Below are 27,161 nucleotides of genomic sequence, written 5' to 3'. Positions count from 1 at the left end.
AACACGGATACACATGGAGCCTCCATCACCCCCGCTCTCTTTTACGCACCGAGTCCGGTAATGCGCGCAGGTCTCGATCGCGTCCTTCTGAGCAATCGATCCTCTCGTGGACTAATATGACAAGCGTGCGCGTATAGTGGCGTGACGTGGCTAAAAAGAGGAGGCACATTTCCCGTGGATCAGTCTACCCTTTGCGAGCGCGAGTGTCAGAATGGACGTCCTGGCGAACCACAGTATATTTCAGGAACTTCAGCTGGTGCACGATACCGGCTATTTCTCCGCCATGCCTTCGCTGGAGGAGAACTGGCAGCAGGTAAGAGTACAAACAACCGCACAACTGCTCCAAGAGGAGCGCTTGTGCACCCAGGGAACTTTTTTTAAATTTATTTTTATTTTTTATGTTCATGTTCTTGTTCTTTTTCCTCTTCCAATTCAAACGATATGGGATAAATTCGAAAAAGCTGCTTCATTTTTCGCTTCCATCACTCATACCGTAAATGTGACACTTTTCCTAGCGCTGGATGCCATGCGGACGCACGCCGGCGCGTAATAAAGCTGTCAAGTGCGATTTGGGAAGATGAAGATGCGCGGCCCATCACCGAGACAGAATTGGTCGTAAATTATATATCCGCATTACCGAGTTATGAAGCCCCCACGCGAAGAGATGCGCGCACACCCCATTTCCCTCAACAACCCTCACCCGCCTTCTCCCCTTATCCATAATAGATACACTGACATGCCTGTCTTTGCATCTTTAAAATATAATGGTGAAATAAATAGTCCAGAGACATTCGTAGGCATACGTGCAGGCTTTTTTCCCCTGATTGTACTGTACTTTCTTTCATTTCACTTTCCTTTTCCAAGTTCAGAGAATTATGGACGTGAGCACGTGGCCGTTTGGCATTTAAGATGATGTGTCAGCCGCTCAACAAATCCATATTATCAATGATCAAAACAAACGTTTTGTTGCCTAAAATTCACAGTTAGGATCAAAATCTTCACATTTTATAAAGACTAGAATCTTTTGGGTTTTCCTTTTAAAGTATCAGCACTACCCACATTATTTCCTCTGGTAATGATTCTGACAATGCTATATTTGACAGATATTTGTAGTATTTATGTATAGATAAAATGGTCTACTTTTTCTTTATTTTTGTTGTTGCTCAATGCCTACAGAGGGGGAGGGTTTAAGAAGCGTTCACTGGCGATGGACCCATTTGTTGTGGCCAAGGAGCCTAATTGGCATCCCACTGTTACCCACCAACGCATCTTTTCATAACATGCTTCCATCTCTCTGCCTCCTCTGTCAGTGGATTTTTAAATGGCACTCACCCATAGCCAGCATTTCTGAATCAATACCTAATGCAAATGCAAGAGACTGTGAGAGCTCTTATCTGAAGAGGCTGAAAATGTCAGTTTGCTTTGACTGGGATGACTGCCTAAAGCCTAAAAGACATAATTCATTTTGGAATGAAAAACAATGTACTCACATAGAATTGACAATGTGCCTACTTGTAGCAGCAGTGTGTTGTCTGTACTTGGTTATTTGTTTTTTCCTTTTCCCCTCAATTATATCTACCCTGATAACCAAATATGGCATCGCTTTGCACTTGGACAAGGGCTCTGTTGGCATGTTTTAACAGCATGCCGCACTCTTGCTGCAACATGAAGATGTCACTGAGTTCACTAAAATGCAGGAATTTGCGAGTCGAGGTTTGAGCAGTTTGCTCTTTTTTCAGGCACAATTTATAATGCAAACGTCAATGTCTTATGGGTTTCCGTAGCAAGATAGAAGGTCGTTGTTTACGGACCTAAATGGGTCCCAGAGATGCAATGGTGAGAGTGATGACTGTGTCTCCTATTTGTGTCTGTGAGGCGTGATTCAGGCTGTTATGGGGAGATGGGGAGCAAACATGGACAAAAGTGTTTTGGAGGTTTGCAGATGGTACATTGGAAGCGGCTATTTGTTGCAAACGAAGCCAAACTGGTACACTATGTCTCTCATCCCAATTCCCGTGTGGTTGCTCATTCAGAGTGGCAACAAATAGCTGGTAATAAACATGCTATAGAACCTTAGAACAACTCCACACTAACTACAAATTGTGTTATCCCAGCTGCAGTTCTACCATTGTTTGTTGTGCATTTTGCAAACTGGCTTCTTCTGTGATTTTTCTCCACAGCTATCATAATACAGCTCACATGCACTTGAACCTGGCGGGTAACAAGACACCACAAATGACTGTGTGTCATTGAGCCCCCGGGTACACGCCATACCGTTCCTTGCATATCTCTTATGGCTTCGACACACACCCGCACAAACGAGTTTTCACATACATTTGCTCTCTTGCACGCACATTTCTGCATCTCAGTCTGGGCAAGGTGGGGGAGCCGGTGCAAGCATGGCAGTGAAGGAAGTTGCCGAGCACGCAAATTCTCTACCGCTGCAGGGTTTCACATTTCACAGTCGGGTGGGCTTAAACCCCAAAGGATGGAAAGTCACTGCAGACAGACAGAAGAAGATGAAGATTCAGGGATGCAAATGGCATCTAGAAAGTCTGGAAAGAGGTCCGAAGACCTCTACCGGTTCACAGGAACTATTTTTATGTCGCTAAAAGATAAAAAGCCGCATCTCCCGACTTTCAGAGGATGTCTGAATCCATACGTGAGAGCGCGCCTCCAGCCGTGCATCTCACAATGTTATGTAATCCTCAGTGGGACACAGCTGTTTTTCTCACACACGGCAACTTGATAGCAGTTACCTCTTTTTCTTGCCTTTTCCATCCTTCGCTCCTATAGAAGTAACTCAGTATGATTTATTCCTTTGGTTCTACCCCAAATAAGTTCACAGAAATTTAAGATGAGGTCAATCAAATGTACATATATTAAGTGTTCTATGAACACGAGACATTCAAACAAAAAAGGTTAGGTCCCATGTTAGTCGTCATTTCACTTTGTATTCAAACATATTCATGATTCAAGTGTGATCAATTTTGTCAAGTAATTATGGTCTTCATTTTCCTTATTTAAAAACCTTCTCAAACCATTCATTCACTGTTCCGCTTATCCTCATGAGGATCATGTGGTTGCTGCCTGCTACTGCGCAATAGATGGAGTACACCATGAGTAGGTTGCCTTTCAACACACACAAAGAGACAAACAATCTCCCATGCCCGTATTCTCACCTAGCGCCAATTTTGTGCGATCAATCAGCCTACCATGCATGTTTTGGGGATGTAGGAAGAAACTGGAGTGCTCAGAAAAAAACGAGATAGGTACGGGGAGATCATGTAAACTCCACGGAGAAAGTCTAGTGACCAACATCGTCCCGTCACTCTCAAGACTGTGATGTGGATACATTAGCCATATAATGATTGTGCCGCCCTATTGTCAGACTAATACAGTTATAAATATCTTGTGATACTCAGAATGCTAATATGACTCATTTCTGCCTCAAGCAATACAATTAATTAATTCATTCATTTTCTGAAGCGCTTAATGTCATAAGGATCACGGGGGTCCCAGACTCCTCTCCCGGCCGGCTAACTATGGGCATCAGGCGGGGTAAACTCTGAATTGGTGGCCAGCAAATGGCAGGGCACAATGAAAGACAGTCAGAACATTTTTGTCATATACACTCTATTGGACACGGTTTTGCCCATGAATGTCTTCTTTTGTGTAAACTAGCCACAAGATTATTGGCCATCTATTTAGAGCCAGGAAGCATGCCTTTTAAGAGGGTAAAACCACTAGAAAAATGAGCTAAGGGTTCATCAAATTGAAATGAGTTGATAAATGAGGCATATTACTGTTAAGACTATTCAGTGCTGCTGTTAACAAGACAGGCTACTTGGTGTTTGTTAATATTGAGGCATGAACAGGTTTATTTGTTGCTGCGGGTCCTGTGTACATGCAAGTTTGTGTAATGAGATGTGCAAGTGACCCCCTGACCCAGTAACATCCATTCTACTATGAGAGCGCTTCGTGAACCCTGCCACGTCTGTCTCATCATTCAGGCAGCTGAGAGGCTATCGCCGGTGATAGGTGACTTCTACTGCTTTATGGCCGCTGATGAAAAGCCGGGAAGCGTTGATGAAAGAGAGTGCGGCAGTGGATGTATTCATTTGCTTGACACGCTGCTGCCTGGCCTGTCAGGCGGAGCGGGAGGGGCTGGGGACTGCTGTGGACAAGCACATCTTTATGTATAGTGTTCGGAAACGCTCTGTTGCCTCGGGTTTGATTAACAGCCAGCAGCAGAGTTGGTCGTCTTTTCGCAAATACAACTTAACAATAACTTTCACATCATTTGATCCCAATATCTCCCGTCGTGGCACCTTACACTAAATAGACAGGCTTGACTGCTCAGCTTGTCACAGGTGTAGAAATTAGAATGGGGAGGTTTGAATCTCTCTTGGAACTATGCATTTGGACTTCAAGTGTAGTAAGGTTTGAATAATACGCTTTGAGAAAGAGTGAGCATTTGTAAACTGTTTGAATATTGAATAAACACATGAATTCGTACCTGGAACTAAGAGAGCCAATGACTTATAAATTCAAAGTGCTACCAGCTTCTGAAATTTAGTTTTCAAGTGTTTAAACTCGAGAAGATTTAAGACAATTCTACGTATATGAACAAAGGTAGTTTAAAACATGTCTAACATGGTCTAATTTAGATTAGATTAGATAATTTTGTTCATCCCGTATTCGGGAAATGTCATTGTCACAGTAACTTACCTTAACTTAACTTGGCTAAGGTATCACGAAATATTAATACATAGCAGGCTTCTAAGTAGTAAGTATGCATCTAAGCTATGATTAGAAAAATGTCTAAACTAATTTGTACTTGAGGATTCAATCCATGTTTTTAAAAATGACCACTATGTCTTCATCCAATCATTCCATGATAAACAAGAGACAAATGGTTCACCCACTTTATGCGTCTTGTTTTTATGGACAAAACTGCAGCACACTAATTTCGAAATGTGCCATTGTGTTACATGATCTAAATTTATAATGAAATTAGCATCTGGAGGAAACAGCATCAGTTGTATTCCGAAACTTCAGAGGCTTTGCGCATTTGTAGGTGTGTATGATTAATGAGAACATGTGTTCAATAGGGTGACACGTCGCAGCTGTTGTTCTCCGGCAGAGGTGCTTGATTTCCTTTATAAAAATGTTTTAAAATCAAATGACCCTAAACGATCGTGAAAATGTTTGAAAATAAAACGATCCTCTTCACTTCCTCCTCGTCACACTTTGTCCTTAACTGCAGACATATGAACAGGATGTTCAGGCATTTTATGGCCATTCCTGGCAAGGCGCTTCTTCCAATCTCACTGCCTACCTGTTGCTAGGCAGCCTTGATAAGACAGTGCCAGCAGGAAGGACTCTGCCTGTTTGCTTGTGCCTTTATGGGAAACTAATCCCACCCCAAGGGAGCGCGAGAGACCCAGGGAACAGACATCCAGCCACGAAGACCTTCTCCCGCAGGAGTCACGAAGAAGAAAGAGATGCAGGGCAAAGAGAGACAAGGGCAATTTGACTGAGTAAACACCATTGCTTGTTGTCATCTAAAGCCTGTCATCAATCATGGCCTTTAGCCTGCACGGCTGACGCCACCAAGGACATGCCGTAAAGCCACTTGTTTATAAAGCAGGGCGAAGCTTGACTCTTGGGGGATGCATATGCTTTTAAATTCTTTTTAGATGAGATCTCATCCTGGCCCAAGGTTGCACCATGGAAGCAGAGCAGGAGCTTGCCATGTTATGTAAGCCACTTTGTGTGCCCTTTACATGGGTGTTCCGCTTGCAAATCACACGTATTTTTACTTGCTTCAATAGCATAGCTCCATTCCAACTGGTGCACTTTTCCTCCAATTGCTAATGTTTCTATTCATCACTTTTCATACTCGTTTGAAGGTTAGAGAAGAATCTTACCTTAGAAAATATCTTGACTTAAAAAAAGGGCCTTCAAATGGAATTGTGGTTTCTTTTCCGAGCTCCTCTAGGCCTGACGAGTTGAAATGAGATACGGCCAATGTAAGAATGAATAGATCCAACCTGAAATTGGGATTGTCGTAACTGTGATGTGATGTTATTTTATTCTGACATTTAGCCTTGATGCGCTGAAAAAAAATGCTCGTATAAGTGTCAACGTAGAATGACGGCGGGTTTGCAACAGGCCTGGGAAGGGAAGTGGTCTCCAATGATTTAATGAGACCTGTGGGAAGAGCCATTTATCAACATGACATTGAACATGTTTCCCCATTGTTCTTCTTGCATAATGTTGAGCAGTGCAGTGTGTGTTTAAACTGTAGGCCTGCCACACAGAGCGATTCAACTGACACCATTGAATTGCAGTGTATTGCATTACATAAATCTTCATGTATATCCACAGCAGAATTCATTTCAATATTATAATATACTTAAATATGATATCTAATTTTGTAAAGATTATTACATTTTGGCAGGTGACTGCACGTCCCAATGTTACCAACAACAGCAAGATTGACATGATCATCCCCAGTGATCTCAGTTTATTTTCCATTCTCCTTTCCTGGCTGACCCAATGAGAAGACTAAGGAACTTTGTGACTAAGCAACATTGTGATGTTAGTTATTTTTGACTTCCCTAGGCACCATGGTGTTTGTTCAATGAAAAATAACATACCTTTAAATAGGGCACCTTAAATATTTCCTAATAAGAACAACATGTATGGCAGTTTCTCCATTAGCATCCAGTGGGCGTTCAGTTGCTTGCTGTGCATCGTCCGTCATGACTGTATTTATTTTCCACAGTGGTCTAATTCAATTGAGTCCAGCTATTTGAAAAGTAAGCCACCTGATGCTCTTGTGGTTCATGCGCTTAACTTTGGTGTGGACAGCTGGGGATCGATTCCCGCTCAGTGTCGTTGTGATTGTTAGTGCAATTGGGTCTCTGTCTCAGTGTGGCCCACGACGGAGTGGCAACCAGTTTAGGGTGTAGTCTGCCATTAACCCAAAGTCAGCACCACGTGAGCCTGACCAGGGAAACCAGTGTTGAAAATTAATAGATGTAAGTATGGAAGTTTGTGCAATGGGCCTTGATGATAAGCTGGCAAGACTTTAATTTGCTCCTTTACAATTTTTCTAAGCTCACGTTCGTTGTTTCAGACCAAAGCAACATGCCTCTATGGCTCCAATTCCAAACAAATACACATAATCAAGCACACACTTTGTGTATTTACTAATACATGTTATACTAACATGGGGGAGGCTCCTCCCAGACGTGTGCATGGCTAGACAGCACATCCTCTTGCTCTTTAGTTTACCACTATTGCGTCTTAGATATTATTTCATAGTAAAATGATGCCAATTAGTAAAGCCAGTTGCCTGTGGCAGTGGTCTGGCTCTGTCTCCGTTCCATCGGGGAAAGTTATTTGGGTCGGTAGCTATTTTCAGCCCGTGATGTTGCCAGGAATACTTCAGGGACCAGCCACTGTTTTATAAGAGAGCACATCAATAATTTTCACTCGCGTGTGTGTACGTGTGTGAGCGAGGCACAGCGACAGAGCAAGGGTTTATTGGGTTTATGTGAACAGCAGTAAGAGTTTGCTTTTGAATATTTTGTTTTGCAGTTTTTCCCTTGTTTGCCTATGCGTGTGTATTTGTTGGTGTGTTTTATTATGGCACACTGTCACTTGAACAACCACAATTAAATGCAAAGGTAAAGGTCAAAAGTGATGCTACCTTTGCAGCTCATCCAGCAAGCCTTTGTTGTGGAGGTGAAATTGGGGTGCAGACGGTTTATGCTGCTGCAGAGAAGGGGTGAGTGGGTTCATCCCGCATCCGCCCATCCATGAGCAACATCAACTCACTCACCGCTTGGCGGAGTGCCCGGCAGCTTGGTGGTATCTTTCAATATTTTAAGCAGCTTGGGCCAATCTTTCCCACTCTGTTTTGTCTTAAAAGCGTTGCCGTGGGAAAAAGATGGGACAGAAGTGTCCCACCTGCTCATATGGGTGCACGGAAAGTCAAGCTGGTGTCAACACATGGTTGTGTATGTACACCCGTTATACAGACCAGTCAACCACAATGAGATTTTTAGTGTTACATCAACGCATCAGTAAATGTAAATTGTCATCTATTTCTAATTGGTTGTAATTCATTCCTTGTCAATGGCCATAATTAACAACACTCCTTTCTTATCCTTTCTCATTGAGAGGAATGATAATAACACTCCCTTTTTTGTACTTTACAAAACAATACGGAATAGACATTGTTAAATATTTAATTTGGACAAAAAAATCAACCTTTTTAAACTTGCATTACTTTTGTGCTGCGCTTTATGGTTGTTTACCACCTGGGGACGTTGAAAGAGACAGAATTTTTTTTTACTGTTCACTGCAATGTATCAAAACGTACCAACTCAAAAATATGTCACTTGTAGTACTCTTGTGCTGACTGTTTTACCTGTGTCATTATGAACAAACAAAAAAATTACATTCTGTCCACCGTACAATTATGTCTATGTCAGAAATGGACCGAATGATTTCCCTCATCTTAAACCTGTTGTATCTCAAGGCACTACAATATTGAAACGGTTCTGGAAATATACAAGTAATGTGATTAGCTTTTTCTTGGGAAAGTAATGTCGGCTAAAATATTTGAACTTGATGAACCCTTAAAGCACATCACCAAGTACCTTTGAAACCAATTCACCTTGCGTAGTACCATTCACCTGCTTTCTTATTTTGGAGTTTTTTAAATGAAATTATAGACCACGGTGGTCTGCTGTTCGATGCTCCCGTGGTTAAAGCATTCCAAATGGTTCCCTAATTTGGCATGTATAAATGAATGAACCTTATCAGTGGTGGCACAGCGCCAGAGTTTCAGCCGGTACGTGATTGTGGTGCTGAGCTGCCTTTTCTGATGCTCGCTGTATGAGTACGAGTTTTTCCGCTTCACTGTTCCCTTTATCTGTCGCCCTGTTATTGTCAACCCGCCTTCCTGCCCGCTCTCGTTCACCGCTCGCCACTCTTTTGTTTCCCCGTGCCTTTTGCAGCCAAGGACTCGCTCTTTGGACCCGCCATTGTGTGCGGTAATGAAGATTAGCCAGTCTGCCTTGCACAATGGGGTCCCCTACATCCGGAGCACAGATTCCCCAAATCCCAGCGCAAGCTGTAAAACCGCTGTTGTCGCAGACCCCCCTGCATGCACGGCGGTCCCTGCCCCGCACACACGTGCATGTTGGTGGAAAGGGGCTGAAATGGCTCGTGATTAGATTAGGGTGGTTTTGACAGCTAAGAGGGGCCACTTGGCCAATCGTACACTGATAAACAACAGCTCACCCAAATCCAGTTAAAGAGACTTCCCTGCCTGGTGCTCAGATTATACCTCTCCCCTCCCTGTCTTTGCCACGATTCTCTTTGCCACTCTCCTTTTTACTGCTTCTTCATCCTTCCTCTCCATCGTTTCTCATCTGTCTTGAGCTCTCGATCCTCTTATACACTCTCTTCCCAAATCATCTTCCTTACTGGCAGAACAAAAACACATTTTCCACCCTTTGTCGCACGCCTTTCAGACCGATTGGCTTCGGTCTTTATGTATGCTCCACTTGTTGTACCCTGAGTCCTCCAGAACTCTATGTTGAACTCCACAAAGGGAAGCCTTCATTTGGTTCACATTAAATTGAAAAAATATATATATAAATATATAAAGATGAACTTTCTTCTAAGATACTGCATACTTTAAGACAGCTGCAGGCATTAAACCACTGCTTTTCTGTATTCAAGAATTTGTGCGGATCCACAGCAGTAAGACAGTATTTACAGCATGTTGCAAATCCATTCAAATGAGAACATTTGTTTGTAATCATGTGTTCATAAGATCCTGGGAAAAGAAAAGAGCATATTCTTAAAACTGCTCAAGCAGTTGTTGTTTTTCAATTACTTGTGGATGGATCAGAATAAAATGTCGTAGGTATATTCTCTTGTCTTACACGCATCAATCAAGACGATTGAATTGAATACAAAAGACGTGTTCTACTACATGTTTCCCAGAAGCAATAGACTAGTTAGGTTTTTACAAGTGCTTGTGCTCTATCCCCTCAAAGCCCATCAGCAAATTCTGATATAACAAGCGGTGATGTGTGTTATCAGCCTGGTGCCCACTCTATCTGAAAGCGCCACATGACTTTGACGGAAGGGCCTGACGCTGGCACTGATTATCACTGCTGGGCTAATGTCTACCGATAAGGCCGAGTGTGTAATTAAGCTGTTTCCGTGACATGTTATCTGGAGCTAGGTAAGGCTCACTTGCCGGCAAAGACATAGCTGTTGGTCGATCTGGAGTATCTCCTCCTGGCTATCTGTAACTTTAATCTGCAGTGTAATGTTGGGAGATTTTTCAGCCCTCACACTACCTCCCCTTTTCCTCTACACGTCTCACCTCTCAGAAGGCAAATAAATGAGTTTCCTCTCTCCCATGTAGCTCTCTTCTCTTTGTGTCTTTCCTTCCTTTTTACTGCTCCTGAGCCCCGTCAGGGCCTCTAAGATACCTCCTGGCCAAATTGTGCACCTCTGCCAGTGAATCTTTTGAGAATGGCGGGTAAATCAAGGGGCGCACATATTGGCGTTGGGGAAAATTAAGCATTGCCTCCCTTTGGGCCCTGCGGGCTGCTTTGCCACGATGACACTGCACTGCTCTCTGGGGAGTCTACACATTGCAGGGGGTGCATGAGCAAGAGCCTAAAGGCGAGCTTAGCAGGAAAGGGGCTGTGGGGGAGATCTTTTTGGATGTTGTGGGCACGCATTCGGGGGGCGGGGGGGGGGTGCATGTAAGTATTGCTCAGCGAAGCTATAGATTACAGTCTGTCTGCCACGATTGCCACCGTTGATGAGCTCTATGCAGGCATCATTCCCTATCGATTAGTCACTGCAATGCAAACACACACACACTCACAAAGGATGATGGTGAGATGGTCCGCGCCCAGGGCTAATGGTCATTTAGCTGTCACCTCAAAGTGATGGTTCGACCCAAGATCAATGGGAGGCCGGTAGCACCTCGATCGGATAAAACACACACAGCAGGACTCTGCATCAAAAGAATAAGAGAGTAAAGTTGACCCCGAGCTCTCATGTACATTTACTACAAAAGCAAGCTCTACAACCTTATGCTTTTTTTTTCTCTCCATTTGTGAAAAAACCTTCATGGGTTTAAAAGCACAAATTAGGCAAAGTCATCAGGAAAACAAATTCTGTTACATCAGAAATGACTCCAGAGGACAGTTTGTTTTTTAAATATTTTATTGATCTATGACTTGCCATTAACAGGATGTCGCTTGTTATGCTAAATAATGCAGAATCGATGAGTCCAAGAATTTACATGTGAGGAAAGAAATCCATATTACTCAGCAATTGTGGAGCCTCTAAAAAGACAAAGCAGATGAATTGGTTCGCCCTCCCATTCCATGTAAACCTCTTTGCTTTTAAATGTAGTCCAATGCTTTTTATATTATTCATAACACCTTGTCTCTATCACAGCATCTGTAAAAACTAAGCATCCTAAAATTAATGAGCCATATCCATCCCATTACATTTATCTGTTTAGTGGTGTTTTGGGTGCTCCTTCAGGGCATTATGCACGCTCCTCTGTTCATATTTATAACTCTGGCTTTTTATTAGCAGCGTAGCGGGGAGCTAACAGTTGGGAGGCAGCCTGTGCTTTGATGGCGATGGCAGGCGGGTGGAGGGAGGCGACGGGGGAGAGGGCATCAGCTGCCAGGCCGAGGGCCCCACAAGAGAAGGGAGGTGAGGCTTAGCCTGTTTTCTAGGCAGGCAGTCTGTCTGTCTGCTCATGTCACACCTGCTCTATTTTAGAACCAAAGGTGTGCATGCACAATATACAATACCTGTGGGTTGTTTCAGTCATTTCAGAAGCTTTTGGTTAAAGAAAAAAAACACATCAAGCCCTGTTAAAAAAAAAACTAAAGGGGCTTGTAAAGAAGATTAAATGCTATAAACTACGGTAATCTACGTAAAGAAAACCAACTGATAATATGTGCCATTTCTGAACACTCTACGCTCATTAAAACAGATGAATGGACATAAAGGTAGAGAAATGCCTTTTTAATTTCCCCTTTGTCCTGCAAATACTTGTTTCCTCCTGTCATGTTTTATAACCAAGGAGCAGCAACTCAGGCAAAAATACAGGTAAGTGTTGCTAAGTGATGCACAGCTGAGAATATTTAGCTGCGAACGGCACACAAAGCAGTTTAAATTGTTGCTATGAATAGAGCAACAAAGCAATGTTGGAAAGAAACTGCTCTCTGGATATTAATAAATACATCATCTAACACAAAATTGGTCAAGTAAATTGGTAAATTACCAATTAGGATTACTCACCGGTATAATAAAGATTGGTGTTAAAAATGTACTCCACCAAGCGGTACAGTATTATCTTTTTTTTAACTAAGGGGTACCATCAACTTGCCAATGTTGAGTCTGTATTTACAATCCATTCATTCATTCACATCTAGACCTGTTGTCCATACTGGGGCCATGAGTAAAATGGAGCAAATCTCAGATCAGTGAAGGTACAACCTGGACTAGTCACCACTCGGTCAGAAGACAAGAAAAACACTTACTGTTGGACCTTGTTGTAAACATCACCCAGAGCAGTATAACATACAATTATTTCACTCCAACTACTCATCCACACACATACATTACATATTTCTTCCATGACTTGATATCGTGTGGGCTAAGACATTTAAGACCTGGACAATGTGGTCATGGAAATGCCACAAATGCAGCATCAATGCTGCCACCTCTCATTCAGCAGGTGATCCTGCCTGATTCCAGCTCACTTAAAGGGAGCAAGGCAAAAAGCCCATTAGGAAAATGGAACTTGGCTTTGTGGAGGACCAGTAAATGTCGGCCCTCCAGACAGGCACTCCGCCAAGTAGTCTCACTTGTCTCCCCGCACCCCCCTCTCTCTTTTGCTCTCTCTATACTTTAGGGCAACAGATTAGCAAAGATAGTTTGTTTATGCATGAGTGTGCAGTAGGTGTTTGCTCAAAAAGCACAAGCATTGAATAATTTTACCCAGAGTAGCATAATTATACTTCTCCTCCACACACGACCTAGCGGCATCCACATTTTGCGGCCAGACGTACACACAGAGGCCGCGGATCAACAACATGACCTCGTCTAAAACAATGTTAATGTCACCACCTGGGGGACATGAGGGTGATGGGGTTTTGGTGCCTCATGGAGTGACAGGAGGAAGCCAGTGCGGCAGACGGGAACCACACTATTGTTGAACTCCTGCCACCTCGTGTATTTTTACAGCCAGCAAGCCAGCACATCAACCCACATTGTACCTTGTATCTAGCATGTCTTTTTGTACACCTCAATGCCCCCATGTCTATGTGCGAGCCTCCATTGACAAGACCTTCTTATAGCAAATGTCACACTTGCAAAAAGGATTCACTCCCCCGTTTCCCCTGTGGAGAAAATGAAGTCAAGACCTTCCTCCGCTCTCTGGCTTCTTTCACAGAGTCGCTGCTGTTGCTCTACTCACTTTCCATTCTCTCCTCTCCCTCCCACTTCTCCTCTTCTATCCTCTTTCCTGCGTGCTTGGGCTATCTCCCCCACACACACACTCACCTTGCTTTGCAGTCCTCAGCGCTTTCTTCAAGAAATTTAGGAGGATAATTAGTGCTCACCTTGGGAGGGAAGCCAGCACAAGGAGAGTCCTGAAAAGTGAGGCAAAACCAAACAAAACAGACTGTGGAGAGTAAGTGTAGGACACAAGTATGAAATATAATTTAAAGTACAGATTCATAGTGAGTTCCCTAACAATGATGTAGAAATCCTGTTCTGTAGGCGTCTGTCATACACAGGGAGGTAGCTTTTAATTTGATGTCAGTATGCAAATCATGTAAACAAAGAAAAAAATAATAAAACAGAAACCTTTTGTTCCTGGAAGACATATTCCCTCTGCAACCAAAAAAAAAGTGTGATTTTATTTTTAGAAGGTGCAAACAAGGATGGAAGAGAAATGGGGGAGCAGGGGATGGGGTGTGTAAATGTCTCTGATGTGTTCAGTCTGTACAACCTTATTTCTGATAATGGGACCAGCTACTCTTTGTGTCAGTGCCTATTTACACACAAATGAAGTGGGGAGAAGTACGCACCCGCCAGTGCTGCTCGCTTCCATCTCAGCTGTCAAAACGGGTTAGCAACTACAAGCGAAACACAACGATCCCTGGGATCAAACTGGCGCCGTCTCCCCGCACATAATAGCTTTATCCTTGGACATTTGATGCCTCCCTCCCTGGCCAGCTTGCCTCATAGAAGCTTTTCGACGTAGTGTAAAATAATGGTCTCCTCGGGGTCCAGGCATGTCAATCTTTTGTTTGGCTTCTATGATTAGGTGCAGAGAGTAATTGCAAAGAAGCCGACCATAAATATGGAGGAATTAATCTTCTGATCCAAGCTTGCTGGAAGCTGACACAGGCATGCTCGTCACAGCACAATGAAATGTTTGATAAGAATTATGTGCAGTTTAGGGTGTCTCTTATTGAGCTCACAATCAATCAGTGTATAATCACTGCCAGAGATTTCTAGTAAAGTGTGTGAGCACCCAAATATGTAGTGTGCCCTAAAAGGGCATGATGGCGTAGCCGATGATGGATGCTTATTAATTTGGATTGGAGTGTGAGCGTTTTTCTATTATTATCTCTTCCAGACCTGCCTGGAGTTGGAGCGCTATCTACAGACGGAGCCCAAACGACTTTCGGAACTGTTTGACCACGACTTGGATGGACTCTTGACCCCAGCTTACTTGAAGGAGGATGGCGAAGAAGAGCTAGCAGATGTCCTACTCCCAAGCATACACGACCCCCCGAGTCCACCGGCGATGATATGCTGCCCCACACGGAAGAACTTACCTCCCATTACATCAATAAAAACTGAACCAAAGGTACCAGAATCCATAGAAGGGATGGAAGGGGTTCATCAGGCCCAGCTCAGCGCCGTCACCTCCTTGACGCCCCCATCCTCGCCAGAACTAGGTCGGCATCTAGTCAAACCTAACCCATCCCTAACGACGTCTTCTGATGGGACGCTCACCCTCAAGTTAGTGGCGAGGAAGGTCGGGCTTAGCGCCGCTCGGCTGGTGGCAGCACACCCGCTACATGTGCAGGTAAAAGAAGAAGATGAGGGTGGAGCCTGCGTGCTAGGTGAGCTGCCAGAGAACAAGAAGAGGATCCATCGCTGTCAGTTCAACGGCTGCAGGAAGGTTTACACCAAAAGCTCCCACTTAAAAGCCCACCAGAGGACACACACAGGTAAGGGCTTCTATGAACCGCACAACCTTGTTTTTGGCCGATTTTAGGGACCTCTGTTCATGGGGTCTTGTGTTTGTTAGGCTTGTATTTTTGCGGTAGGATTTCATGACATTTCCATTTTTAGTGAGCAGGATGGAATATGAAAGGAGAACTTGTGGGAAAATAAAACCACCTCTTGTATCACTCCTTCTAGCCGAAGGACAAGTGACAAGGTTTTTGACGAGAACGAAGGGGGAGGGCCCTCAAGCCATAACTCTCTCACTCCTCCATCTCCATCCCAAACCACTCAGACCCCTGTCGGAGAGCTGTCCTCTATCTGAGTAACTGCACTGTGATGGATGGATTGACCCGGATAGGCCACCTACCATTCCCGTCTTTATTTCCAGCCTTATTCTCTGACTCAAGCCTGCTGCAGGTCTAGGTCAGCGACAGGCCACCTTTTGCTGGGACTGTAATCATCCAGAAACTACAAATATGTTTCAGATATAACAGTTATGGCGGCAGGTCATGGCATATTGGCTTATACTGTTGTGTGTTAGGACAGGCATTGCCATCCTCTAAAGCTGTCTTTCCAAACCTGATATGTTTGTCTCGGGCAATGAAGAAATCATCCCGCAGGCCCTGTGTGATTAGTCTAGATGCTTGTGTAACCGAACTAAAATAATAATAATAAAAAACAACAACATAGTAGTAGTGTAGAAGGAAAAAAGGCACATTCAGATGCGTTACTTGGGTCAATTAACTTGGTTGGCATTAACAAAAAAATGACTGGCCGTATGACACTAATTCCCAGTGTTATTCCTTGCTGTGTTAGCAAGTGATCCTCTGTTCAGTCGTTACCTGGATAAGTTGGCGCGACAGTACAGTGATTCTGTACAATTCACTAATTATAAAAATAACAAGGCTCTTTCAGGAACCATCTTTTCTTGTCATGGGCAAACGTAAAATTCAGTTACTTTGGTTGGAAAAGTTGCATGTATTCGCAAATGGCTCACACTTGGAACATATTAAAGGACAGTAATTCTTTTTATTTCTTTGTGGTCTAGCCATACAGCTTCTTTGTAACGAAGCGCAGGCCAACCTCTGGATATATACAGTAAGGTCCCAAATTACAAAGACAATTGGTTCCAGATGACCGTTTGCAAGTCAATTTGTTCGTAAGTCTAACAAAGTACCTAATTACTACTGAGGTAGAAGGAATTGACCCATACACAAGGAACTTCGGCTCAATGGGCACCCAGTGAAAATGTTAGAATTTTAAGTGTGCCCTATAGGCATGAAAATATGGTAAATGAAAATATAGACCAATCAGATAATGTCCATATCTCCGAATGTTTCAAATTGGATGTTCATAAATTGGGAACCTATTGTGTATCATTTTGAGATTATGTCAAACAATTTAGAATATTATAGCAGATTGGTGGAAACTCTGGTTGATTTTTTTTTAACAACTCATGCAACAAATAACATTTTTTTTCGCATACTAATTCACGATTTGTGAGTATGTGGAACTTTCATTGATTTAGTTGTTGTATTGAGGTCAATAGAAAATATAAAATACAGTTCATGTTGTCAAAGGCTATTATGTGAATTGTGTAGAATGTGGTTAGCCCCTTTGCGAGAATAAGCGAACAATTGAACACACCTGCCTAAAAGGGTCAGCAAGGTCAACCAGGAGATTCCCAATGGACCATGGTGTGAATGTATGTTTACTGTTAGGTGGTTGCAACTATAAGCATCAGGCATTTTGGACTTTCAAGTTCACAACTTATTGTGCGTGTTTATTTTCCCTTGCTCAAGTCGGTTTGTCTGTACTTTTGCACCGTTTGGGACCCTAAATGTACATGGCGAACACGCGACAGAATGATTGATTTCATCGTTGAAGTGTCAGTCAAGACAGCAATTTAGAGCTCTTGTTGTTGACCCACCTAAAACTGTATTTTGAGAAAACGGAGCACAAAGATGTTTTAGTCTTTGGGTGGTGTGTTAACAAGTTAAGACAAAAGTCAAATGGCACGGCTATTATAAGTCAGCGACTCTTTTTGTCAAGCAACAGCTCTCTCAGTCACTCCGCTATTATCCTGACACATTTTAAGATGTCATTACTCAAATCCTCTTTTTCTTACTTGTTATTTCCATAAATTACCGCCGGAGAAAAGGCGACGATTTAATCTGGAATTAGGCGAGTCGGCGTGGAATAGCATTGCCCTGTAGAGCTTTTTGTGAATAGGCTTATTGCAGATAAGGAGTAGTACAATTAGATAGGGAGCAGGTTGAGGGGACAGCTAAAACACAAGGCTGCTTGAGATATTCTTCCTCTGCCGCTCATTCAACATCCTCCATCACCCTCTTCTATCCTCTTCTGTGTCTCTCGTGACAGAAGTACTTAAAGTCCATCTTTTACTTGAAATAAGCATAGCCGCTTCACTGTAATTTACAGCTATTGGACACATTAGATCGGAACATGCAGTATTCATTCAAGTCAATATTGATGAAAGCTTGTTGCATTGTCACGCTCCATGACCGCTCCAATCTTCCTTAGTGTGTCCAACATTGTACACCTACTGTCAGGGTTACACCGGCAGATTTATTTCCATAGTCACCATGGGATAATCACTCCCAACTACTATAAATGATCAAGCAACTGCTCCTCTTAGTGATTTTAAAATAATTTACAAGTTGTCTTTTGATGTGTACATGAATATTTGAGCTGACCTCATGGCTCTCTTTAGCATGCCCCGCATTTCTAATCTTCTTCCTTTCATGCAACCACCCCCAACCTTCATTCCACTCTCATATCAAAGGCTAGAATGCTAGTTGTAGGTTGGAGGCTGTAAAGCGCTCTCAGAGAGCATGTCTAATGACCTCTGAGACCCAGATGCCCAGTATTGGCTCCGGTTAATGGACGGAATGCAATTAAGATCAACACTGGCACCTGAGAGGCTGTAGAGCATTCCCTTTGTGTGTGTGTTTGTGTGTGTGTGTGTGTGTGTGTGTGTGTGTGTGTGTGTGTGTGTGTGTGTGTGAGACGACACATCATCTGATTATCGTGACTCAGGAAACACCCATTTATCAGATTATCCATGTAAATATAATTTTTTTTCATTTAATTTGATTATTTCTGACTGCATTTTAAAAGGGTGCCATTTGGACAGAACCACTAGTTAGAACAGTGGCTTCTAAAAACTTTTCAATGACGCCGGTTAGAGAGAGGGTTTAAGATCATTTTATTGAAGTAAATGATCCAAGATAAACTATTAGATGTTTTCTAAAACGTAACAAGAGCATAATCTGATTACGCTCACGAGTTTGGGCTAATCTGATGGATTTAGATCTCTGATCTCCATTTTTCACTGATACCCAGTCCCTCTGAATGGAAGCCGTGTGTGCATTTGCGTTTATGTGCGAGTGAGGAGGCGAGCGTAGTTGTCTGTTTCGCGAGGGTATCTTGAGGAAAAGAAAGAGTGGGGGAGGTAGATTCTGTTGCTAGGCAACCGGGGCAGCATATCGTCGTAGGACTCGGTAGCTGAGTGGTTATTATTGCTGCAAGCACTGGTCTCTTAATGCCCCCCTTCCTCCTTCCTTCCGCACCACCACCGATACCACCTCTAACTATCCCTCCCCCCTTCCTTTGTACATCTCTAAGTTACCGTTGCTAGGCAACTGCCTCCATGCTCTGCCGGCATGCCCGGTAATTGGCCGGTGGCATGGCAGCGTGCCGTTGCCAGATCCAGCCAGCTGCACCGACTACTGCCTCCTCATGTTGCATGCACCGAGTATCAACATGCACTCCTGCTCTCTTGGCCCCGTTGCTAGGCAACACAGTCTGGCATCCCTGTATCCCAGGGCTTCGTTGACCAAAGCTGGTTGGCCCAAAGCGTGCTATTCCAAGGGTTTCTATGTACTGAGTAGTTTTTGCATGACACTCGAATGTAATATCAGTCAAGTCGACATTAAGTAGTTACTGGTGACATATTCAATCTTTTTTTTCAGCACAGAGCATAAAGTCTTGGGTGTCGTTGTTTTGGGCTACTTCTGCACATTGGACATTTTGTAAATACCATATTTTCACGACTATAAGGCGCACTTAAAAGTCTTAAATTTTCTCCAAAATAGACAGTGCGTCTTATAATCCAGTGTGCCTCATGTATGGAAAAAAACAGAAAACCAAAAACGAAAAACCACCACTGTCGGATATTAAAAAAACACAAACGCCTGAACTGAAACAATACTGTTAAATATGCAGATTCCATCCTAGTTTACAAAATCTTCCATCATATAGATCCTCCCCCACTGCAAGATTTTATACAACAAAATCCAAAACATCAACAATGGCTGGTTCTAGCGGTGACTGTGTAGTGAGTGCTTCATACCTGGAAGTCAATAGCAATTAACGTTTTCACGACTATAAGGCGCACTTAAAAGTCTTAAATCTTCTCCAAAATAGACACTGTGCCTTATAATACAGTGCGCCTTATATATGGAAAAAAATTCATTCATTGAGGGTGCGCCTTATAATGCGTTGCGTCTTATAGTCGTGAAAATACGGTAGTCATAGACCTCTTTGCATGCTTTGGATTTATTCTCCACTTGCTGTCAACAATTATTGTCAGAATTGTGTTCAACAAGATATCTTGTGCCTGCTATTAGTCTCCATTATTCACCAAAACTGATCTTACACAGACAACAAACTATTCATAGATTCATTTTCAAAGGTCCTTTCGACTTACAATACTGTCATGGCGAGAGACCCGCTCAGTTTTTGGAGAGGGGCTGTATAAGCTTTCAAATCCAATCACAATATGGTTTGGGATCAAATTTAATTGCATTTGATTCTCTCTGTCGAGATGATATGATCAGGAAGTGCACTAAAATGTGAGCTAGATTTGGGACTGTCAGTCTGAATAAGGATTGACAGGTGATCAGTCCTGTGTGAAGGCAAACTTTCGGCATACAGTAAATCAGATTGAAATAATAGCTTTACTATTGTAGCAGGATATAAAATTTATGGATGGACAGTTGGATGTGTGCCATTTTTTCTTTCTATTTAAAAGAAAACCTTGAACATGAAGGAAATTTGATGTTAAAATAAATGCCGAAAATAAATGAGACATAACTATTCACATAAAAAATTGCAGTTGCCTTAGTCGATTTGAGATGACCTTCCATCCCCCCCTCCAAGATTTCCAACTGTGTGTTCAGCATATTCAAACACCACGGGGACATAATCAGTGTCTATGTACCTTAATGTATCATTGTTTCTGAAACAGGTGTTTTCATTCCCCTTCCCCATCCAGGTGAGAAGCCGTACAAGTGCTCGTGGGAGGGCTGTGAATGGCGTTTTGCACGGAGCGACGAGCTGACGAGGCATTACCGCAAACACACCGGCGCCAAACCCTTCAAGTGCAACCACTGCGACAGGTTTGTCTATGTATTTTTTGGCAATCACACTTAAACTGGGGTTAGTGCTCAATACAGGTCAGTATGTTTCTGTAAATAAAGCCCTGAGCTGGCCTACTTTACTTTGCAGAACATTTTGTGACTGCTGCTCTGATCCCGAGCGTCCTTGAGCAGAGTAAACTGACCAGCTAAGCAGTTTGCCTCACACGATATTTCAGTGTCTAAATATTTAATTCTTTGGCAGATGGATCGGGGGGCCCCGGAGTGAAGCTTTATCCAGCTCTGCATATTCTTTAACAAAAGAAATGAAGATATTATTCAAACAGTGGCGCTGTGGTGATGTGACGTAATTTGCTGCCGACTTTCCTACCTTAATTAGTCACCGCAGCCTATGTTTAATAATGAAACACAAGCAAAATGTTAATTTGCAGCCTGGCTGGCGAAACCATCAAGCATTCGGAGGCCATTATTTGCTATAAAAAGATCAGGCTTGACTGTGACACAAAAATCTTTAGCCTTGTTTTAATTACAAGCCTCTGTCTGTGATCCGACCCTTGCTGACACCTCGGGGATCTCACAGCAATTTTGTTATCTGGGGAATAGATGCTGGGATGATAAGGTCATTTTTGTGATCTCGTTGAACGCGCATCCAACGGTATAAATCCGAGAGAGTTGTAAAGCATCTGCAGCATCATGAAGATAGTTTTATGGCGCCATATTGACCCATATATCAGTGTCAGAGGCTTTATTGAAAAGTAACTGCATTCTTAGGTGTCTCTAGTCCACAGAATTATGTGCATATGCTCTAAATTTGACCGTTAAATAGACCGTGCTAAATAATGGCTATCAGCACATAACTGGTCAGTAAGTGTCTTTTGCCACCGGGTGCGCATTACCTGATAGCTTTTCTTGTGCGCCTCAGTGCCTCATGGCCATCAAAGCATCTGTCATCAGCAGGCGTCTGTTGGACACACTGTAAATACAGTAAACCCTCCCCCCAATTCCCTATCTCCCTTTTCCATCTGAGCACCACCCCCTATGCTGTAGGCGCATTCTCTAATTCGGGCTCATCTCTGTCATGTGTCGCATGGCGCCCAACCCCACGGGCTAGAAGCAGATCCTGCTGAGATGAAGGAAGAGGGGAAAAAGAAGGCAGGATGGGGAGGGGGGCTTTTGGGAGGTGAGTGGTGATAGGGGGTGAAAGACCCACGGTGTGCCAGCTGGTGTGGTGCCCCCAAGTTGTGACTCATTCCTTACCATCTGTTTCACTGAACTTACATAAAAAGGTGGGGAGGGGGACACCGGAGTTTCTTGTGAGGCTTTCGGTCAACCTGTGTTTTGCTACGCTGCTTTATGGCGTAAGACAGTAACAGCACATGCATTCACACATACTTGAAATGCTTGCTGGTAGGAGAGTAAAACCGATGACTGGTAGTACCTACAGTGTGTCTGTCACTTAAGAAAACACTGATCCACCCCAAAAGTTAGCTCTATCTTGCTGAAAAGAAGCAATCTGAAGGGTCAAAAAACTAAATTTAACATCAATCTTTTTAGATTTTCATAATCTGGATGAGCAACGTAAAAACAAAAAAGATTTGGGGATGCTGGAGCCTATCCCAGCTAACTATGGGCACCACGCGGGGAACACCCTGAACCGGTTCTCAGCCAATCGCAGGCACAAGTAGATGGGTTTCACTCTCACACTCATACCTACGAGCAATTTAAAGTGACCATCATAGATACAAATAAGTTAACTCAATATAATAGAAAGTCGCAAAACACGCAACTTTAAAATACTGCTACCTCTAGGGGTTAATATAATTTGTCCTTCACCAAAAACCCTATGAGACTCGCTTCTCTAATTGGTCATGAAAACATACAAATTAAATAAAGGCTTTATTTTACAGAGTAGCAAGTCATAAGTAACTAAAGCAGTGTTTAAAAACATTATAAATGAGCAAATGTGTTGTTTGTTGGTAGCTTTAATAATTAACTACACATCACACAGATTACAACACCAATAAAAGGCCAAACCAAGGCATCAAATATCTTGCATACAGTTAAAATTGAAAATGTGTTCTTGAAGTCAGTAGGGTGTTATTTTAATGGAATTGTGTCTCTGACATAATTTCTAGTGTCAGCGAGGGAGCATAACAGCTGAATTCTTCTCATTTGTCATCTTTTGCTACCATGTATTTGCATTCTGTAATGTAAGAGGACAATGAGATGGTGGATGTAAAGTGATCAAATAACTTTTATTTAATAATGAATAACAATTAACTCCTGAAAACAAGGCAATGATTTGATTTTTATTTCATTACTACTATTATTGGTTTTAGTAAGTCTTTCCTAGAAATCTGGCATATTACTCTTACTTGTTCTTTACACTATATATTCTTGAAAGTTTTTGGCCAGAAAATACGGCCATTTGGAACATTCCTACTTGTATTTTTATGGCATTTTTCCCGCCAACAATTTGGCGAATGTGTTCAAATATAAAATAAAACTACACATACTGGGTTCTGCAGAGGAAGCTGAATTTTGCGACTAGTTAGAATTTCTGCAAGGTACAATAAAATCTGAAGATTATAAGGAATTTTGAGAAAGTCGCAACTCACTGGTCCTCCAACAGGATATAAAGCAGACAAGCAGTCAAATAGAACAAGCACAAAACACTGCCAAAAACAAACAGTTCTCAAGTACACCCTGATGGAACTAAACATCTAAATAAGGAACTGCTGAATTCCGCAGTCTGGACAAGGCAGCTTCAAAACATTAACAGTTGGAAAGGTTTATCTAAAAGTTAAGTAGGCCATATAAAAGTTTCAGAAAAAGCCAAAGGTGAGTAATCAGATTTTGTTAGGTCTATTAACGTTGGACCAAAGGTAATTGAGGCCTACTTTTTTTACACAAGTCTTTTGACTTGAATGACTTCTGAATCTTGATTAGAAAATGTACGAGATTTATTTTAGTGTAAATGACAGTGGCTGTGCAGAAGTGAATTAAAAAATATTAGGGATAGACAGTTGGTGTGTAGTACGTACACTGTAGCATTTACACTGTCAAAAACTCATGTAAAACGTCTACTCTTATGCCATAAAAAAAAAACTTTTAAGGAGCAATGTCGCAATTTTTCATTTTTAGACTTGAGAGAATTACAACGAGCAACCTGGCATGTGAGTAGTTGGTGCGTAGGCCTCCCTGTTCTGGAGTCCTGGGGTCGATCCCACGTCTGTCTTCCTGTGTGGACTTTGCATGTTCTCCCTGGGCTTGCCTGGGTTTTCCCCAGTTACTCTGGTTTTCCTCCACGTTCCAAAAACATACATGGTAGAGTGGTTAAACACTGTGAATTGTCTCCTCGTGCCCTGCAACTGGATGGCCGGCAATTGAGGGTGACCCTTGTGAGGATAAGCGGTTCAGAAAATGAATGAATGAAAGAATTTCATCGGCAGTCATCTGCCTGTTATGCAACTAAGCGTTATTGTTTATTTTTCCTTAGCCTGTTTATTATTTGCGGCTTTTATGTTGCTCATGGTATGGCAGCTCAAATCATTAGGAGCTACAAGTAGAAATGCTGATTATGAATTATAAACATGAGGACTAATTGCATCCACACCCATGGCTCAGTTCTCTGTTCCATTGACTAAACGATCCTCTTTCCACCACGCCATGTTTGTAAACTAACAGAGCGTTTCCCCCTCTGTTGTATGCAGGTGTTTCTCACGGTCGGATCATTTGGCGCTGCACATGAAAAGGCACATCTGAGGAGCACAAGAGAAGTCAGAAGGGAGTAGAGGCGGAAAGGAAGAAGAGAGGCCACATCACTTGCAGAAAAATTGTCACCACGGATCTCAGACTGGTGTCAAACTCCATATTTGGCATTTCTGGAGCAGAGGCAGACACACCATGCCATTGGCTTGAACAAAGGCAGGCAATACACGGGTCCCACATGATTCCATGAAGCGTCATCTGCCTCTCCTCGAGTGGGACCTTTAGTTGGCAGCTCTTGGTTTCAGTCCACTTTTGCCTCATTTCCATGCAGCGTTGTCCTACATGCAGACAATTTAGCACTTGCTGGGTTGCCATAGCCTTTTTGTTCAAAGGGTGTATAATATCACAACTTTTCTGTTTGACTTTTTTTCACTTCCCACCTAGATCAATTGCTAAATCCTTCCTGGTTCCACGGAGGTTGTTTGACTGGCGATTTCAGACTTGATTGGATCGGAGGATATTTTTGTTTGCCTAAACTGATTGAGGTCATCCAGAGAGCTTTGTTGGTTAGAAAGGTAATCCATGAAGACTTTCATCTGGATATGGCCTTTGAACCTATTCCTGGCAAAAGAGAGGCCATCTCCAACTTGAACCTGATATCCATATATTTGGAGCTGAACCTATTGCACAATTGACTCTTTGCAAACCCTTTGTCTAAAAGAAAGGCCCCCGTTTGTCTGACTGGGAAGCACTTGGGCCCATTGCACAAGTCAAAAGACAGGATCACTATGTATGTAAAGGCTATATTGTTTTTAATCAAAGATCTGATATTTGTTCGGAATTTCCCATTCTAAAGGACTCTTTGGAAATGAACGCAGCCAAATAAAAAACTGTCGATAACTGAAGTGATCTCTCGAGCATTTGAGAGTGATTGGCATCCGACCACCCACCGTGTTGCTCATAATGCAGAACTGTTCCAATTTCGCCAACTTCAATTCTTCCAAGTTTCTCCAGTAAATCAGGCCCTATGCATCTCCTGGGACATTCCACAGATTTACCTCCTGTAGGACATGGAATGGACTTTTAGGAGGACAAATCCAATCAATTGGCAAACAGATCAATGTGAATGTATCTGTAATGTTTCTGTGCACGTGCAGCTGAAAATGTGAATGGCGTACCGATCACTCCTTGTTAAAACTACACCATTACACTTTTTCCACGTCATTGTTATCTAGAAAGTCAGGTCTGGAGAGACGTTTTTCTACTAGGTGACCGATGGAGGGTAAAGGTGAGGGGAGGATTTAAAATGTTCAAACTCGGTGAAGACAACAGCCCTTTTAGCTATTAATGTTTTGAAAGAGTGAGGCATCTACATACAATAGATTAAGTGTAGTCACATTTCTACATGGTTCTCTACTCCCGAATCCCAGTCACCAGTACCGTAAATGCCTTTTCACCCAGAGGCTTTGGCGCAAATGATGTACTCTGCCTTCTGTTAAAGAAATAGTTTTTTTTAGTCAAATGAAAACCATAGAAGCACCCATAATTCACTTTTTGAATAGTTTGTAACACACCTAATCAGCCCATAGCCAGATATACTAGTGTTCGATCCATGTTTGGATGCAGACAAAATGAATAAAAGTGGTTAGCATCATCAACGGCAGCTCTATGCATGTTTCAATACTTTGGCTTAAATATTGACATGAATGAATGAATGTGTGGAAATGTGGTTTTGGTTGTTTTCCATGTTGTCATTGACAACGCAGGACTGCAGCACAGAAATTTCCCAAATACAGCATTGTTCGGAATCGACTCAATTAAGTCACAAAAGTGTACGCTGGAAATCTTGGACTTCAAATGTGAATGTTTACTTTTTTATACTAATTTGATTTTTTTGTGGTTCACTTTTGTGTCCTTTTAATGAATGATTGTCAATTATGCTGTGCCTGTGTGTAATTCTTTTGGTCTGTATTTGCACTCGGTTTTGGAAAACAAGAAAAAGTAACATATCTGATGGTTTTTTTTCATCCATTTGTGCACATCATAACACTACCACTGCATCTCTGTATAGTAACTGTTTTATACACAAACTTGGGCACATACATTCAAGCACACCCTCATTTCTGAGCGCACACACGTACACACCACAACCACACATGCACGCTGGCTCGGTTTGAGGTGCAGGCTGCAGATCTCACCATCACTGATCTCCTTCTGAATTTTAACTCAGACTCTTTTTTTTCTGACCCGCCTTTGTTGCCTCCCCCTCCCATCATATCCTCTCCACAAGATAGCAACAGTTTCGACTCCTCTTCTCCTAAGGCCCGTACACACCTTTCTCTGTTGTCCTGTTTTGTCTTTCTCCCTTTCTTTTGACTGTACATAGTGTTTCAAATTTATCATTTGTATATTATGATGTATGGGTATGATAATGTTCTTTATTATGGAAAATTGAGAAAGATTTATTTTTGTTACTGGTTTGTTTCATAATTCATTTTTTTAAATTGGTATTGTAATATCTCTATGCAATGAACTGTTTGTTTTTTTATTTAAGAATGTAATTATGTGTAATAAATCGTAGACGCAGTTTGGCATGGAGTAGTAATGTTTCCTGACTGGTCTGTTCATTAACAATATGATTATCCATCACATCTTTATGCTTCTACGCCATTTTATCAAGAAGACAAAAATGCTGAGTCAGGGTCTCAGCAATAGAGTTCC

General features: G+C 42.4%; 1 protein-coding gene across 1 annotated transcript; it reads left to right on the top strand.

Annotated features, from left to right (window-relative positions):
- Nucleotides 1-27,038, top strand: klf7a (Kruppel like factor 7a). The gene is made up of 4 exons (XM_077730617.1): nucleotides 1-313; nucleotides 14,729-15,329; nucleotides 20,627-20,750; nucleotides 24,443-27,038. Exons 1-4 carry the CDS (start codon nucleotides 212-214, stop codon nucleotides 24,492-24,494), a joined length of 879 nt encoding a protein of 292 aa, XP_077586743.1. The 5' UTR covers nucleotides 1-211; the 3' UTR covers nucleotides 24,495-27,038.
- The last annotated feature ends 123 nt before the right edge of the window (nucleotides 27,039-27,161 follow it).

This window comes from Stigmatopora nigra, chromosome 1 (genome assembly GCF_051989575.1).
Source record: "Stigmatopora nigra isolate UIUO_SnigA chromosome 1, RoL_Snig_1.1, whole genome shotgun sequence".
Lineage (NCBI taxonomy): Eukaryota > Metazoa > Chordata > Actinopteri > Syngnathiformes > Syngnathidae > Stigmatopora > Stigmatopora nigra.
The sequence above is the reverse complement of the archived record's forward strand: the minus strand, read 5'-3'. Positions and strand labels throughout refer to the sequence as shown.